The 18914-nt window shown below is 40.5% G+C and overlaps 2 protein-coding genes across 2 annotated transcripts; both read left to right on the forward strand.

Moving 5' to 3' along the window:
- Window positions 1-1019: 1019 nt before the first annotated feature.
- Window positions 1020-1952, forward strand: LOC133367722 (olfactory receptor 14I1-like). Its single transcript, XM_061591821.1, has one exon. The coding sequence runs from the start codon at window positions 1020-1022 to the stop codon at window positions 1950-1952; it is 933 nt and encodes a 310-aa protein (XP_061447805.1).
- A 12510-nt stretch (window positions 1953-14462) lies between these two features.
- LOC133366652 (olfactory receptor 14I1-like) lies at window positions 14463-15410 on the forward strand. Its single transcript, XM_061589984.1, has one exon. The coding sequence runs from the start codon at window positions 14463-14465 to the stop codon at window positions 15408-15410; it is 948 nt and encodes a 315-aa protein (XP_061445968.1).
- The last annotated feature ends 3504 nt before the right edge of the window (window positions 15411-18914 follow it).

The following is an 18914-nucleotide window of genomic DNA, read 5'->3' on the forward strand; positions in this document are numbered from 1 at the left end:
AGAACTGCCTTAAGGAATACAGACATAACATATCTTTCATTTGGCAGTTCCACCTGAAATCACAACTATGCAGCTGCAGTTTCTATTTGACATCAGTATACAAAGAATATGAAGAAAATAATTTGAAAGCCAGTTGACCACCTCATTATCAGCATGTTTACTAAACATGTTTACTATGTTAATCACCATGTTTACTAAGAATCTCCCCCACTGAAGCCATGTAGACAAGTGGTAGTCAGTGTCATGTTCTCCAGATGTTCTTGGATTACAGTTCCCACCATTGCTGATCATCCTGGCTGCATCCTGGAGTTGTAATCCAACAACATCTGGAGTTGCTATCCATGAGGCAGTCTATGCAGGAATAGAAAATATAGGTTGACTCGTAATCAATCTTATTTTGTATTACAAAGAAGATTTATATTTGTTAGATCGACGTCAGCACTCATGATAATTTGATAATAATGCATATACCAGTTCCACCTTATAAACCGATTATTTCAGCATCTTTGATAATTATATTTGTTTGCCCTGTATTGGTTTAATCAAAGGAATATCTGGGGGATTTTATTTCTATAATTGAAGAATCCTGTTTCAATTAACAAAGCTTCCTTCTTCTACAGATAGCACACAAGCCTGGAGACAAAATGAGCAATTTTACTTCTGTGTCTTCATTTCTGCTAATTAAAAAATATGAGTAGTTTGACACTTCCTGACATTTTCTTCTACAGAATGCAGGAACAGAAAATATTTTAATTCATAATCAATCTTATTTTGTATTCCAAAAAAAGATTATGTATCAGTTTGACATCAGCACTTTGATCAGCAATTTGATAATAATGTATATACTAGTTTTAACGGGCACTTGGATTATTTCAGCATCTTTGCTAATCACAATTGTTTGCCCTCTATTGGTTTAACAAAGGAATATCTGGTAGATATTATTGTTATAATTGATGAATCCTGTTTCAATTAACAAAGCTTCTTTCTTCTACAGATAGCACACAAGTACTGAAAACAGAATGAGCAATTTTATTTCGGTGTCTACATTTCTGCTGTGGGAATTCTCAGAAGTACGAGAACTACAGATCTTATACTTCTTTGTGTTCCTAGCTCTGTACTTCACAGCCATGACTGGGAATCTTCTCATCATTGTTGCAGTAGCCCTTGACCATCACCTTCATACTCCAATGTACTTTTTCCTAACAAACTTGGCCGTGATGGACATAGGCATTGTTTCTGTCATCATACCCAAATCTATGACCAATTCCATTACAAACAGCACAACAATTTCTTATTTTGGGTGTGTGGCTCAAGTTTTCTTCTATGTCTTCTTTGGAGCATCAGATCTTTCACTTCTAACTGTAATGGCATATGATCGCTATGTTGCCATCTGCAATCCATTACAATATGAGACAATTATGCACAAAGGAGCCTGCCTTCAGATGGCAGCCATTGTGTGGCTTACTAGTCTTCTTTATTCCACATTACACACTTCTGGCACCTTTGCAAACACCTTCTGTTCTAATGCTGTGAATCAGTTCTTCTGTGAAATCCCAAAGTTACTGAAGGTCTCCTGCTCTGATTTTTATTTAGTTGAAGTTGGGGTTATTGTTCTAGGATGTTGCATGGGACTAGGATGCTTAATTTTCATCATCATAACATACATGAAGATCTTTTCTGCAGTGCTCAGAATTCCTTCTGTTCATGGCAAGAAAAAAGCTTTCTCCACTTGCCTGCCCCACCTCGCTATTGTCTTTGTGTTCATATTCAGTGCAGTCTTTGCCTATGCAAGGCCTTCCACTGATTATCCTTCTGATGTAGATATAGCATTTGCAATGATATATACCATAATTCCTCCCATGCTGAACCCATTTATCTACTGCATGAGAAACAAAGAGATCAAGACTGCTTTGTGGAAATTATTAGATTTTGGAGATTCCTCTAAAAAATAAATGGATTGTATGCTGTTCTTCATGTGAATGGTTGGTCCTGAAATTTCTAAGTTTGCACTATAACCATTTCAATATTTGTAATTGTCTCATGCAGATTTCTCATTGTACCCTCCACCTCGTTCTCCATGTCATTTATCTTTAATTGCTCATCTTTTCCCTCTTTTTAAAATTGTTTGTTTTATAATGGATACAAATAATTTATAACCACAAATATGCCTTCTTTCAGCTAGCCTCAGGGGATTGACCTGGTGGGTCTAGGTAGATATTCACTAATAGGCAAGAAAACCTTGCAGTTTAAGTTCATACCTGTAGCAAACAAATATTTATATCAAACTTTCAATAGCAGGGAAATTGGGCGGCTATAGTGAATGTACCAGGGGAGCAGGAAACCCCATTGAGATGTTGTGGCAAGACCAGAGCTTGGAAAAGTTACTTTTTTGAACTACAGCTCCCATTAGCCCCAGCCAGCATGGCCACTGGATTGGGCTGATGGGAGTTGTAGTTCAAAAAACTTTTCCAAGCTGACCTGAAAGGCACCGTTCATGCTCAAAACTCCACAAATGTCATTGAGTTAAAGCAGTACTTCATGGAAGAGTGGGCTGAAATTCCACCAAAGAGCTGTGATAGACTGATCAAGAACTACAAGAAGCATTTGGTTGCAGTCATTGTAGCTAAAGGTGATCTAACCAGGTTTTGAATCTAAGGGGACAATTACTTTTTCATGCAGGGGCATTGGGTGTTGCTTAACTTTCTTTAACAAATAAATGAAATAAGTATCAAAATTTTGTGTTATTTCTTCACTCACGTTCCGTTTTCCCTAATGTTAGGTTTGTTTCAAGATCTGATGACATTCAGTGCCAAAAATATGGAACCACACAGAAAATCAAATGGGACAAATACTTCTTCACAGCACTGTATTTACTTGATTGATTGACTGATTGATTAATTGATATCCTGCCCTTTCTCCCAGTAGGAGCCCAGGGAGGCAAATTGACTGATATGAGACATACCTTAGGACCTGACGTGCCCACATATTTATTCAGCCACTACTGCCCTCATGCACACATACCCATCTCCCCCAATTAACACATTTTACTTGATTGCTGTCACTGACCACTCTCTCCTTTTGTTGGAGCTATGTAGCACTGGTAACAGAGCAACAGCTAGCATAAACTTAACAGACAAGTATTACCAAATCTGGGATAACCATGCTTGCGCCCAGCTGCTGTTGGGCCACCACTATTAGAAGAGTCCTGCTGGCTTCTGCTGGTCGGGAGAAGCAGATGGAGGCCATAGTGCCATCACATCCACTGCTTTCAGGCCACTTCTCCTTTGAAAGAAGATGGAGAAAAAAAATCTTCCTCTCTCATAACTCTAGAACTTGAGGACATGCAATGAAGCTGAACATTCAAAGATTCGGGACAGACAAATAAAAGTAAGTCTTCACACGACACATGGTGAAACAATGGAATTTGCTTCCAGAAGAGGCAGTGATGGGCACCAACTTGCATGGCTTCAAAAGTGGATTAGAACAATTCATGGGGGACAATGCTATCAGTGGCTACTAATCCTGATGGCTATGTGCTACCTCCAATGTTGTAGGCAATATGCTTCTGAGTACCAGCTGCTGGGAACTGCAGAAAGAGAGTGTGGTTGCACTCAGGTCCTGCTTATGGGTTGCCTGGTTGGCCACTGTAAGAAAAGGATGCTGGACTAGATGGGTCACTGGCCTGATCCATCCAATTATTTTTATCTTCTTATGTTCCCTTCTTAATTTCAAATTCCCATGCATTCCACTTTCTCTCTGCTCATTCATACACCCAGTCACCCACCTTCTCTCATTCATTCTTATGAAAACAGACCATAGTTTCCCTTATAAACACTTTCTATTTAGCAGCCGCAACTGACCACTTTTCTGGGCTATGCAGCACTGAAAAAAAGTAATTATTAGCATGATCCTAGCAGACAGGTATTACCAGCTTGGGACAACCTTACTTGAGTCAAGCTACAGGGCTAGATACTAATTATTTGTTTATGTTTGCTAGAAATGTACTGTAGAAGAAGCAACACAGAGTTCAGGAGGTTTCCAAATGCACTTTCTGATCGGGTGTGCTGGTCTCCTGGGAGCAAAATCCTCAAAGCCCAAACAGATTTAATAACTTCCTTCCCCACGCATGCTGTCACTATTTGCTATTGCAACATTTGGCATCTATCATTGTTACATATGCAGTGTTTTAAAAGCAGATATATCAGCTGCATGTACTGTGGTAAGTGCCAGAGGAAGATACAAAGTACCTGGTTACAAGGATGTATGACCTTGCGCATCATCAATACATTGCACCGTAAAGCAGCTGGAGGACAATTGGATCTTACAATTAAAGGTATTCCAAAACTTTTAAGGGGATTGGGTTGCTTCATATTATTTTGGTGCAATCTAGAGGTGTTTATCAACTTTTTCTTTTCCTGTCACTTATCTATTTTGAAAATGTGCCGTATATTAACCTGAACAAGCGTCACTCAATACAGTAAAAATGTTCAAAATAAGTATAATATTATAGTATGAGCCAAATCAAGAATTATTGTATCCCATTCATGCCGTGTGAATTACTGTTTATTCAGTGGTGCAGCATGTGTGCGATGATGGAGGAATGAACCCATGCCAAATGGCATCTCCTTTTCAATGTCTATGCTATGCTGCACCTCTGGGTGACTCAGAGCTGAAAAAGTGGGAAGACCCATATCTGAGGGGCAGATATATGCTTTCATTATCAATTGCAATCCCTGGCATCTCTAGTTACAGAAATAATTAAGTAGTAGGTCAGTAATGTGAAAGGTCTTTGCCAGAGATGGTGGGAATCTAAAAAAGAGTCAGAGTACACCAGCCTTCTCCAATTTGGTGCCACGAAAACTTTTGGATTTCTACTTCCATCAGTAGCAGATAGCTTTGCCAATGATCCCAAACATATGTTAAGTCCCTGGTTGGGGAATATTGGAGAAGACAATACTAGGCAAGATTAGGGATGGGTGAGAATTTTGATTCAGTTCTCATTTCAAAGTTATCAAATTTGCACTTTCCAAAACAACATGAGAACCAAAACATAGCCATCCTTCAGAATTATAATTCTCTATCTTTGGAGATGGCAGGTGTTGCCACCACTCGCCATATGCTCAGAGGCACATGTTACCAAATTCTTGGAAGCTACACAGCAGGTGGATTGGACTGTGAAAGATCAACCCAAATTGTGTTTGTATTTTGTCAAATTTATAGGGCAGTCCAATATCGCAGAGAGGAGGTCAGGTCTCCTGCTCCTGCTTTTTGAAGATTGACGAAAATAGCTGTAGCTATACCGTAGCTACATACATTCTGAAACTGCAAGGTTTTTAAGCTATTAGTGAATAAGAATAACATTGTCCCCATGCCACTTTATTATATTTCTTAATATGCTTTCTTCTAATATTCCTTCTCTTAATTATTCCTTCTCTGGGCTCCTACTGGGAGGAAGGGTGGCATATAAATCTAATAAATAAATAAATAATATTCTGATAATATTCAATAGCATGATCATATAAATCAGTGGGGGCTAACCTTTTTGGCCCAAGGATTGCTTTCATTATGGGACATTATTCTGAGTGTTGCATGCCAAAGTGGGCATTGGTCAAAACAAACTTGGGTATTGAGAAAGGAGCAACTGCCCACATCATTCACATACAGCATACCCTTACCACACATGCAGTACACATATTGGATTAGTAAGTGTGAATTAGGTATGCTTTTCTTTAAAGGCAAACTGAATGGAATTTCTCCCACGCTTCTAGGATCAGCTAACAGTTATTGTTATATTTTATTTTTAGTGCAAGCTGTTATTTTCTTGATTTCCTTATGTATAGCCTTTAATAAAAATACTTTAAATCATGAGCCTGAAATTGACTGATATGATAGCTTAGGACCTGCCCTGCCCACATGTTTATTCATATATATATATATGGACTTTTTACTTGGTAGCTATCACTGACCACTTTTTCCTCTGTTCTGGATTAAGAACATAAGAACATAAGAACATAAGAAGAGCCTGCTGGATCAGGCCAGTGGCCCATCTAGTCCAGCATCCTGTTCTCACAGTGGCCAACCAGGTGCCTGGGGGAAGCCCACAAGCAGGACCCGAGTGCAAGAACACTCTCCCTTCCTGAGGCTTCCGGCAACTGGTTTTCAGAAGCATGCTGCCTCTGACTAGGGTGGCAGAGCACAGCCATCATGGCTAGTAGCCATTGATAGCCCTGTCCTCCATGAATTTGTCTAATCTTCTTTTAAAGCCGTCCAAGCTGGTGGCCATTACTGCATCTTGTGGGAGCAAATGCCATAGTTTAACTATGTGCTGAGTAAAGCAGTACTTCCTTTTGTCTGTCCTGAATCTTCCAACATTCAGCTTCTTTGAATGTCCACGGGTTCTAGTATTATGAGAGAGGGAGAAGAACTTTTCTCTATCCACTTTCTCAATGCCATGCATAATTTTATACACTTCTATCATGTCTCCTCTGACCCGCCTTTTCTCTAAACTAAAAATCCCCAAATGCTGCAACCTTTCCTCGTAAGGGAGTCGCTCCATCCCCTTGATCATTCTGGTTGCCCTCTTCTGAACCTTTTCCAACTCTAGAATATCCTTTTTGAGATGAGGTGACCAGAACTGTACACAGTATTCCAAATGCGGCCGCACCATAGATTTATACAACGGCATTATGATATCGGCTGTTTTATTTTCAATACTTTTCCTAATTATCGCTAGCATGGAATTTGCCTTTTTCACAGCTGCCGCACACTGAGTCGACATTTTCATCGTGCTGTCCACTATAACCCCGAGGTCTCTCTCTTGGTCGGTCACCGCCAGTTCAGACCCTATGAGCGTATATGTGAAATTAAGATTTTTTGCTCCAATATGCATAATTTTACACTTGTTTATATTGAATTGCATTTGCCATTTTTCTGCCCATTCACTCAGTTTGGAGAGGTCTTTTTGGAGCTCTTCGCAATCCCTTTTTGTTTTAACAACCCTGAACAATTTAGTGTCATCAGCAAACTTGGCCACTTCACTGCTCACTCCTAATTCTAGGTCATTAATGAACAAGTTGAAAAGTACAGGTCCCAATACCGATCCTTGAGGGACTCCACTTTCTACAGCCCTCCATTGGGAGAACTGTCCGTTTATTCCTACTCTCTGCTTTCTGCTTCTTAACCAATTTCTTATCCACAAGAGGACCTCTCCTCTTATTCCATGACTGCTAAGCTTCCTCAGAAGCCTTTGGTGAGGTACCTTGTCAAACGCTTTTTGAAAGTCTAAGTACACTATGTCCACTGGATCACCTCTATCTATATGCTTGTTGACACTCTCAAAGAATTATGCAGCACTAATAATAGAGCATCAGCTAGCACAAGCCTAGCAGACAGGTACTACCAAATTTGGGATAACCATGCTTCAGCCCTATTGCTGTTGGGCCACCACATTAAAAGAGTTCTCCTGAGTTCTGCTGGTCAGAAAAAGCAGACGGAGGCCAGAGTGCCATCACAGTCATTGCTTGCAGGCTACTTCTCCTGAAAAAGACAATGGATAAAAAAATATATTCTTCTCTCATAATGCCAGAACTTGGAGATAAGTAATGAAGCTGAATGTTCAAAGATTCAGGACAGACAAACAAAAGTACTTCTTCACACGACACATATTGAAACAATGGAATTTCCTTCCACAAGAGGCAGTGATGGGTACCAACTTGCATGGCTTTAAAAGTGAATTAGGCCAATACATGCAGAATAAAGCTATCAATGGCTTCTAATCCTGATGGCTGTGTTTTACCTTCAATGTTGGAGGCAATATGTTTCTGAGTACCAATTGTGGGAAACTGCAGGAAGGGAGAGTGCTGTTGCACTCAGGTCCTGCTTATTGATTACCTGGTTGGCCACTGTGAGAACAGGATGCTGGTCTAGATGGGCCACTGGTCTGATCCAGCCAAGTCTTTTTTATCTTATGTTCCCTTCTTAATTTCAAATTCCCATGCATTCCACCTTCTTCCTACTCATTCATACACCCAGTCACCCACCTTCTCTCATTCATTCTCATGAAAACAAACCATAGTCTCTCTCACAAATACTTTCTATTTAAAAGCTGCAACTGACCACTCTCTTTTTCTTTCTGGCTTATGCAGCACTGAAAACAATGTAATTCTTACCAGATTTGGGACAATCATACTTGAGTCAAGCTGCTGCTAAACTACCACTTTTAGAACACGTCTGTTGGCTTCAGCTCGTTAAGAAAACTAGATAGAGGCCAGACTGCCATCACAGTCATTGTGATGGGTCACTTTGCTGTCCCAGCACCGTTAGAGAACTGGCATCACTCAGAGCAAAAAAGGAGGCTCGGTAGCATATGAAAGAAGCCACTCTGACTCCTCCTCTCAGTATTGCCTCCTCCTTTTCCTCTCCCCCAGTTTTCCACACATAGCCTGTAAAAGTGTTTCTCATGACAGAATGCTAAGCTGCCCACTGCCCAATATGCATGTGTGCACAATGTACACTGGTGCAAAATGAAAACAAGTCTTTCCCAGTCTGCGTTTGTACTGGAACTATTTCTAGAAAGTTTTTAGTTTGTTTAATTGTTTTATTGCTTGCCATCCTCAGCTCTTTTGATGGGAGGGATATAAATATAAATGCATGCATACATACAAGCATGATTCAATGGAACCACAGAGATGGTTCAATGGACCACACAGGAGCAAGAGAATCCACATGTATCCACTGGCATAAAATAACAATGAAATGAATTGAAGCTGTTTCAAACAGGCTCAGTAGCAAGCCTATTCTTTTTACTGGCCTTAATATTCTTCTGCTATACTGTAGATTGAGCTTTCACAATTATATAACTAGATGAGGCACACTGACACTTGAAGGGGCTTCTCACATATTTTGGACCATGTTTCCTGAATGCCAGCAGTAAACATCATGGTGGCTGGTCCCCATTGGGACTGGTAGGGCGGAAGACAGAGTGCTCAATCTAAGTACAGCCAGAGACAGTGACAGGCATTGCCAACACATTCTAGATCTGTGGTCCCCCTCCTTCCTACTAAGTTCTATAAGGGGCAACACTGAGGCTAATAGGAAGAAGTTGGAAGGAGGAGGGCAGAATGAGACTGGTGAGGCAGTGGCCCTAATGGACAACCACCACTGAGTGAACAAGTAAAATATCTCTTTAGATTATTGTAAGAAAATCAAAATGGTCACAGACAGTAAGCCAGCTGGGTTGGTGTAAGCCCACTAGGAATGGGTGAGAATTTTGATTCAGTTTGCATTTCAAGCAGAATTTATCAAATTCGCAATTTCCGAAACAATATGAGAACCGAAACAGAGCCACCTCTTGAAATCTGCATTTATTAGAATTTTGGGATGAAGTTTGCAATACTACATACATTAGGGGAACGTGTGCATAAAAATGAATACATGAGTGAAAATAACATGCAAAAAGGCATGAAATGATGAGAAATGGCTTGCAAAAATGTGTACTTTTGTCAAAACTGCCTACAGAAATGTGTTTCTTTGGAGAAATTTGCACCAAAATGGTGGAGAATTTTCATGAGGGTATTTTTTTTTAAAAAAATCACAGATTGCTGTAGAAATGTAGAGAACTGAATTTAACATTGGAAAAATGAAAAATGGAAGGAACCGAAAAAGACAGATCTTTTCATCCCTAAAGCCCACAGCAGGGTAGGTACTACCACTGGCTGATACTTTGGCAACAGATGTTTGAAATCTAGAATCAGTCTTCATAGCTCCCTATGTTGATTGATAGGCTCCTCCCTAATTCTCTTGAGGTAGGGAGGGCAATGGGCAGGGCTGGTTCCAAGGGGCTGTCAGGTGGGGCACTGGCCCAAGGGACCCTGAGGTTACAGGAGCCCCTGGGGACCCCCTCTGCTCCCCTTCCATGATTCACAGCAGGATTGCTGCCGTGGTAGATCACAGGGTGACAGCATCGGAGCTCCGCCATTCCCTTCCTTAACTTACCTTGTTCTGCAGTTGCACATGCAGCGGTGCCCTTAAGAAAGATGGCAGCTGAGGATTCCCTAAGGGGCTGAAGCCTCTGCCGCCATCTTGGCTTATGGCACCCATGTGTGCTGTGCACTCACATCCCTGCTATGAACCAAGATGGCGGCAGAGGCTTCAGCTCCTTAAGGAAACCTCAGCCTCCATCTTTCTTAAGGGCACTGCTGCATGCGCAACCGCAGAACAAGGTAAGTTAAGGTAGGGAATGGCGGACTCCCGAAGCTCTTGCTGTGCGCGAGTTGCGGAAGGGGAGTGCTGGGGCCTGGGGCAGGCTTTTGCCCAAGGGCTCCAGCGTGTCTGGGGCTGGCCCTGGGCATGCACATGTGTGTATGTGTGCATGCACACATGCGTGCCAGGGCCCAGGGCAAGCTGGTGCCCAAGGGCCCCGGCATGTCTGGGGCCAGCCCTGGCAATGGGGCAAAGTCAACATGTGTGTAAAATAGTGATGCAGGGTGTAGGCCTCTCAGTACTAGTGCCTTGCTGATACTAAGGTGAAGGATGCTAACAAGACATTGTATCTTGATTACTATGTGGGTATTCTGCTGGCATCCAAATGAAAGTCTGATTTTTATTCATATATTTAAAATGGTGGGTGCTATTCCATCCATATTCTTCCATCACCATTTAGAAGCCAGCATTTACTTCAAATTTACTCAGGACACTCAAAGGGCCCTTCTGGGTCAAATTTCAGGTATTGTTCTATCCCACTCTTTAAAATAAGGGGTTCTTCCACCCAGACTATCCTGGCACCTCAGCACGAAATCATTTGGCAACTGTACTTGGATATCTGAGAAGATGTTATACATAGATTTCACCCACAAATATGACTGTTTTTCATGCACTGAGAAGATACATGCTGCAGGCACAAATTATTTGTTTATGTTTGCTAGAAATGTAGAAGAAGCAACACCGAGCTCAGGAGGTTTTCCAGTGCATTTTCTGACTGGGTGTGATGGCCTCTTGGGAGTAAGATCACCAAAGCCCACACTTTAATATCTCTCCTTCCCATGCATGCTGTCACTATAAGCTGATGCAACATGTACTGTGGTAAGTGCCAAAAGAAAATAAAAAGCACTTGGTTATGAGGATGTATGACCTTGATCCCTGAAGCAGCTGGAGGAGAAGTTGGATCTTACAATTAAAGGTTTTCCAATTTTTTTAAGGGGATTGGATTGCTATCAATTATTTTGGTGTAATTTGGTGCAATCTAGAGTTGTTTGTCAACTATTTCTTTTCCTCTCACCTATCTATTTTGAAAAGGTCTCATATATTAACATGAAGAAGAGTCACCTGAAATAGTAAAAATGTTGAAAATAAATATAATATTATAGTATGAGCCAATGCAGGATTTTTTGTATCTCACTAATGCCCTGCAATTTACTGTTTATTCAACAAAGCTGCATGTGTGTGATGATGGAAGAATGAACCCATGCCAAATGGCAGATCCTGGATGGTCAATGAATATTGATATGGAAATAGGCAATTTATGGTGCAGTCATCAAGAAATGAACATGTAAATGAATTTGATTGAAATAGTTAATGTCCACCATACATCATCATTTTCTTGTCAACGACAAACTAGTAGCACCCTACATGAGAGAAACTTCCTATTCTCAGTCGGGGGGAGAGGAAAGAGACAAAACATCTCCACTTTCCCCAACCCCCTCCTGACCATATACTTCAAATAGGGTTTCAAAAACACTTAGACCTACCTCCTAAATTTCTTTGGAATGGACCATTGTGGGGACAGCTGTTCCTTGGGTCAGGGCATGGAAGACCAGACCAGTCTTGGTCCCACAGATCAGGGACACATGGCAGATGAGGGAGCTGTGCACAGCCCTACCTTAGACCTACCTCCTAATTTATTTGGACTGGATCATAGAATCATACAATCATGCAATCATAGAACAGTAGATTTGGAAGGGGCCTATAAGGCCATCAAGTCCAACCCCCTGCTCAATGCAGGAATCCAATTCAAAGCATTCCCGACAGGTGGCTGTCCAGCTGCCTCTTGAATGCCTCTTGAATGCCTCCAGTGTCGGAGAGCCCACTATCTTTCTTGGTTCCATTGTGGTATGGGTCTAACAGTTAGGAAGTTTTTCCTGATGTCCAGTAGAAATCTGGCTTCCTACAACTTGAGCCAATTATTCTGTGTCCTGCACTCTGGGACGATCGAGAAGAGATCATTGTGGGGACAGCTGTTCCTTGGGCCAGGACATGAAAGACTAGCCCAGTCCTAGTAAAATATCTCTGTGTCCCCCATTTTGGATGACACAGCTAACACTGAAACAAATTACATGTACATGTCATAGCAAAAACTAGCCCCCTTTGCCATAAGCTAGCCTTTGGGGAAGTCAGCTAAGATCCATGTCTAAAATACAAGTCTGTAGCCTTGTAAAGTATTTGCTCTAGAATTCTTTTATGTAATAGATGTATCTTTTAATGAAGCATATTGATCATCATCACTACTGAATATTTGCGGTAAAGGCACCTCCATGAGACCTGGAATCTTAGCTTGTCAGAAGTGGTGATCCACTTGTGATGGGAGTTTAATCAACAATTTGGCCCAGTCAGGTACTCCATTAGGAAGTAGAGACAAAACATATCTTTCAGTTGGCAGTTCTGCCTGAAATCACAGCTATGCAGCTGCAGTTTCTATTTGAAATATATTTCCAAGTAAAATCAGTGGGAACTTTCCAAAGTAATTAAAATAAAGAAAAGGGTTAGAAAATTGCTTGATTACCTCATATGTTTATTAGCATATTTCCTAAGAATCTCCCCCACAGCAGCTGAAACCATATAGACAAGGGGTACTCAATGTCATCTTCTCCAGATATTCTTGGATTACAGTTGCAACCATCTCTGATTACCCTGACGGCAGCTGATGGCAGTTGTAGTCCAACAACATATTGATTAGCTATTCATGAGGGACACTATTCAGGAACAGAAAATATAAATTAATTCATCAATCTGATTTTGCAATTGTTGTTATGTGCCTTCAGGGTGATTATAACTTAGGGTGACCTTATGAATCAGTGACCTCCAATAGCATCTGTCATGAACCACCAGGTTCAGATCTTGTAAGTTCAGATCAGTAGCTTCATTTATGGAATCAACCCATCTCTTGTTTGGCCTTCCTCTTTTTCTACTCCCTTCTGTTTTTCCCAGCACTATGGTCTTTTCTAGTGAATCACGTCTTCTCATTATGTGTCCACAGTACGATAACCTCAGTTTCATCATTTTAACTTCTAGTGATAGTTCTGGTTTAATTTGTTCTGACACCCAATTATTTGTCTTTTTTGCAGTCCATGGTATACACAAAGCTCTCCTCCAATACCACATTTCAAATGAGTTGATTTTTCTCTTATTCACTTTTTTCACTGTCCAACTTTCACATCCATACATAGAGATCAGGAATACCATGGTCTGAATGATCCTGACTTTAGTATTCAGTGATACATCTTTGCATTTGAAGATCTTTTGTAGTTCTCTCATAGCTGCCCTCCCCAGTCCTACCTTCCTTCTGATTTCTTGACTATTGTCTCCATTTTGGTTAAGGACCGTGCCAAGGTATTGATAATCCTTGACAAGTTCAATGTCCTCATTGCCAACTTTAAAGTTACATATATTTTCTGTTGTCATTACTTTAATCTTCTTGACATTCAGCTGTAGTCCTGCTTTTGTGCTTTCCTCTTTAACTTTCATCAACATTCGTTTCAAATCATTACTGGTTTCTGCTAGTAGTATGGTATCATCTGCATATCTTAAATTATTGATGGGACTCCCTCCAATTTTCAAACCTCCTTAATCTTGGTCCAGTCCTGCTTTCCATATGATAGGGTGATAAAATACACCCCTGTCTCACACCCTTTCCAATTAGGAACCAATCGGTTTCTCCATATTCTGTTCTTACAGTAGCCTCTTGTACAGAGTATAGGTTGCGCATCAGGACAATCAGATGCTGTGGCACCCCCATTTATTTTAAAGCATTCCATAGTTTTTCATGATCTACACAGTCAAAGGCTTTGCTGTAATCTATAAAGCACAGGGTGATATCCTTCTGAAATTCCTTGCTCCGTTCCATTATCCAACGTATGTTTGCGATATGATCTCTGGTGCCTCTTCCCTTTCTAAATCCAGCTTGGACATCTGGCATTTCTCTCTCCATATATTGTAAAAATATTTATTATTTACTTTGCAATACTAAAATATTAATCTTTGTTAGATTGACATCAGCACTCATGATAATAATGCATATATGAGTTTCAGCTGACACATTGATTATTTCCGCATCTTTGCTAATCACAATTGTTTGCCCTATATTGGTTTAACAAAGGAATATCTGCTGGATTTTTAAAAAAAATTATGAATCCTATTTAAATTAACAAGTTTCTTTCTTCTACAGATAGCACACAAGTACTGAAGACAAAATGACCAATTTTACTTCGGTGTCTACATTTCTGCTGTGGGAATTCTCAGAAGTTCGAGAACTACAGATCTTACACTTCTTTGTGTTTCTAGCATTGTACTTGACAACTATCACTGGGAACCTTCTCATCATTGCTGCAGTAGTCCTTGACCATCACCTCCATACACCAATGTACTTTTTCCTAACAAACTTGGCCATGATGGACATAGGCATTGTTTCTGTCATCATACCCAAATCTATGACCAATTCCATTACAAACAGCACATCAATTTCTTATTCTGCATGTGTAGCTCAAGTTTTCTTTTATTTATTCTTTGAATCATCAGATCTTTCACTACTTACTGTAATGGCACATGATTGCTATGTTGCCATCTGCAACCCATTACAATATGAGACAATTATGCACAGAGGAGCCTGTATTCAAATGGCCACCATTGGATGGATTTTGAGTCTTCTTTATGCCATGTTACACACTAGTAGCACCTTTGCAAACACCTTCTGTTCTAATGCTGTCAGTCAGTTCTTCTGTGAAATCCCAAAGTTACTGAAGCTCTCCTGCTCTGACTTTTACTTAGTTGAAGTTGGGCTTCTTCTGCTGGGCTGCAATATAGCACTAGGATGCTTCATTTTCATCATCATAACATATATGCAGATCTTCTCTGCAGTGCTCAGAATTCCTTCTGTTCATGGTCAGAAAAAAGCTCTCTCCACTTGCCTTCCCCACCTCACAGTTGTCTCTGTGCTGGTGTTCACCGGAATCTTTGCCTATGCAAGGCCTTCCACAGATGATCCTTCTGATCTAGATATAGCTTTTGGAATGATATATACTATAATCCCTCCCTTGTTGAATCCATTCATCTACAGCATGAGAAACAAAGAGATCAAGACTGCTTTGTGGAAACTCTTAGAATATGGGCATTCTTCTAAAACTTTATTAAAAATTCTATAAAAATTGGATTCTATGCTCTTCTACCTGTGAATAATTAGCCTTGCAGTTTTTAACCTTGCACTATAACCGTTTCAATATTTACTAGACATTACTCTCTCATCTCATTCATCATATTCTCTATGTCATTTCTGCTTCTTTGTTCATCTTCACCCTTGTTTTTCCCTCATTGAGCTACAATTGCCCATGTGGTTTACCAGTCAGTCTCTCTTACCAGGGAACTCTGAGAATTGCAGCTCTATGAGGGAAATGGGATTCTTCTAAAGACTTTCAGTACCCTTCACAAAATACACTTTTCATTTTCCGTTGATGAAAGCCATGACTGTTTAAAGTGGAACAATAAGGGAATAAATGTGTGATGTCAGTGTGGCCTTACTCCGTCACACCCACACCCACCACACCCACCCACACATATAGCACACATACACACACATGTAGACAGAGATGCATTCACACACCACAGACTCACTTCCTCTCCGCTGACACCCAGTTACACTGGAAGGCATACAACTCCATGCTTCTGCCAATCTGTGCCAATCAGAGAAGCTGCATGTGTGGGATTTTCCCAGTAGCACAGGTCTGAGCTGGGACAGGAGAAATCCCTCATAGCTTAACCCAGCACCCTGTTGGGGAGGAAGCTACCTTTCAAAAGTGTCTCTTTCTGACCCTGCAAAGACACCTCTTCTTCTCATGCACTGCCACACCTAGCAGGTCAGAGGTGCTGAGGAAACAGAAATGAGCACTCCTCCTTTTCCTGAAGCATTCTGATATGCTAGCCATGGCTGTGTGAAACAGAAGGAGAGCCCTGCTTTGACTCAGAATGTCTAATGCAGATTACAATTTAAGTCAGGAAAGTTTAGAAACATACACCTCAAGGCACTCTGCTTCAGCTCATTATTTGGAATTGGTCCAAATCCACTGAACATCCCTAATATTCACTGACCCATGCAGAAATCTAAACTATTTTCTGGGATTACTCTAAAGCTAATGGGGCTACCTTTAGAGACAATTGGTTCAGCATATTTAATGTATTTATTTATGTGAATATTTATATACTATCCTTAATCGTATGGCCACAGGCTGGTGTACAGAAATAATGCATGTTCAAACTGAACAGGAAGTATACCAAATTAAAACAGAAAAAGACAACATCATGAAACAACAGTGCATGAGGAGAAAATGCATCAGATTCATCCAAATCATCTTCTAATGGAATGGAGTGAAATGCCAAGGTGTCCGAGAGAGAGAGAGAGAGAGAGAGAGAGAGAGAGAGAGAGAGAGAGAGAGAGAGAGAGAGAGTTAGTGGTGAGTTCAATAGTTTTCAATATCGCTTAACTGTAAAAATCTCTATGTGGTTTACATAAACTTCATGGAGCCACCATTTCCTGTGTGATTGTTTCTTTATAACCTGTTTTGTGTCTGTTGGGTCATAGCTGTAAATAGAGGTATTTTCCCATTGCACTTGGTTATCTGGGATAACACTAGATATCAACTTCACACTTAATTGTGATTGTTTTTCATGCACTGAGACACATAGTGCAAGTGTCAATTATTTTTTTTAGCGTTGCTAAAAAAGTAGATGAAGCGACACATTAGCCTGGAATTGAGGAGTTACAACAAAGTTTTCTGATCAGGTGTGCTGGACTCTTGGGACTAAGCTCCCCAAAGTCAAAACAGACATTAATAACACCGCATATGTTGTCACTGTTTTCTGATGCAAAATATTGTCACTATTATAATTTATAGAGCCAGTGTGTTGTAGAGGTTAGATTGTTGGACTACAACTTTGGAAACCAGGGTTTGAATCCCCACACAGCCATGAAGCTCACTGGCTGACCTTGGGCCAGTCACTGCCTCTCAGCCTCAGAGGGAGGCAATGGTAAACCCCCTCTGAATACCGCTTACCATGAAACCCTATTCAGAGGGTTGTCATAAGTCGGAATCAACTTGAAGACAGTCCATGCAGTAATTTAAATATCAGTGTTTGCAAAAAAAAATCAGCTACATGTAGAGCCACAGGAAGTTTGAAAGTGTTTCTTGGAGGGGATTCAGACATCAGCAACACATCCTACCCTAAAAGCAACTAAAGGGAAAACAAAATATTTTAAAGGTACCTTAAAACCTTTGAAGGGAGTTAGGTAAGTGTTTCTATGTTTCTATTGTAATCTAGAAGAGTTTGTCAACTTTTTCTTTCCTAACTATTTTCAAGTGGTCTCATATACTTGAAACATCAAAATGGTGAAACATTACACCATTTGAGTTAAAAATGAACAAGAACCACCTGGTATGGGAAAAATATACCAAATAAATATTTCAAATAAATATTATACTATGCACCAATGCATGTATTATTATTGTATCCTACTGATACCCTGCAAATTACTGTTCATTCAGCCGGGCTATACAGTATGTGTAAACCTCTTTTGCTGTCCACCGATATTCCATTTTCCATCCTTAAGTTGCGAGTAAAGTAGCTCCTTTGAAGACAGTGATGAGGCATTCGAACAACATGGCCGGTCCAGCGAAGTTGATATTGGAGGATCATTGTTTCAACACTGATGCTCTTTGCATCAGCCCCAATTGGAGCTCGGCCATTATGAAAGGTGCTATGGACTTTGAAGAAGTACAAGTACAGGGTGAAAGGGACAAACAAGCTAAGCGGAAGGGACATCAAGCAAGTCCTCATCATGACCATCTTCCATCTGGAAACCTATGTCCTCACTGTGAGAGGCTGTGTGGATCCAGAATTGGCCTCCACAGTCACTTACAGACCCACTGTTAAAGACCTTACCCTGGAAGACAATCTTATTTGGCCACGAGTGATCGCCAATGAAATGAATGACAGTATGTGTAGAAGGATGGAAGAAAGACCCTATTCCAGATCACATCACTTCCATTAATAGAAAAATGTGCAACATATATTTTCCCCTCTAGGTCATGTCATTTGAATTCATGCTTCCAACATTTACTTATGTGATCAGTGATTGGCAATGTTCGCTGGCTGCCCAAGACCTGTGTTGCATTCTATGAGATCAGTATCACCTACTGAACTACATACTCTGGCATGAACATAACCCTTCTGACCTGTGAAATTCATCACAAACTTTTGTGTCATGAAAATACATAGTTAACTATTTAGTTGTAGATGTCTAAATTCAAATGACTTTATAGCCTTATATTTGACCTTATTCATAAATGCATAGATACTGTATGCTGCATTACACAGTGACTCAGATTTGAAAGACAAGGAGAAGCCATAGCTCAGGGAGAGGACATATACTTAGCATGCCATAGATCTCAATATCAATCCCTGGTATAACCAATGAAAAACAAATGATTCAGTAATGTGAAAGATCTTTACCAGAGATGGCGGGACCTAATGGTAATCAGAGTAGGTCAGTCTTCTCCAGCCTTGGTCCCTCAAGAGGTTTTGGACTTCAGTTCCCATCAGCCTTTGTAGGCACAGCCAATGAACAGGAATCAGTGTTGCAGTCCAAAATAACTAGA

This window comes from Rhineura floridana, chromosome 11, assembly GCF_030035675.1.
Source record: "Rhineura floridana isolate rRhiFlo1 chromosome 11, rRhiFlo1.hap2, whole genome shotgun sequence".
NCBI classification, from domain to species: domain Eukaryota; kingdom Metazoa; phylum Chordata; class Lepidosauria; order Squamata; family Rhineuridae; genus Rhineura; species Rhineura floridana.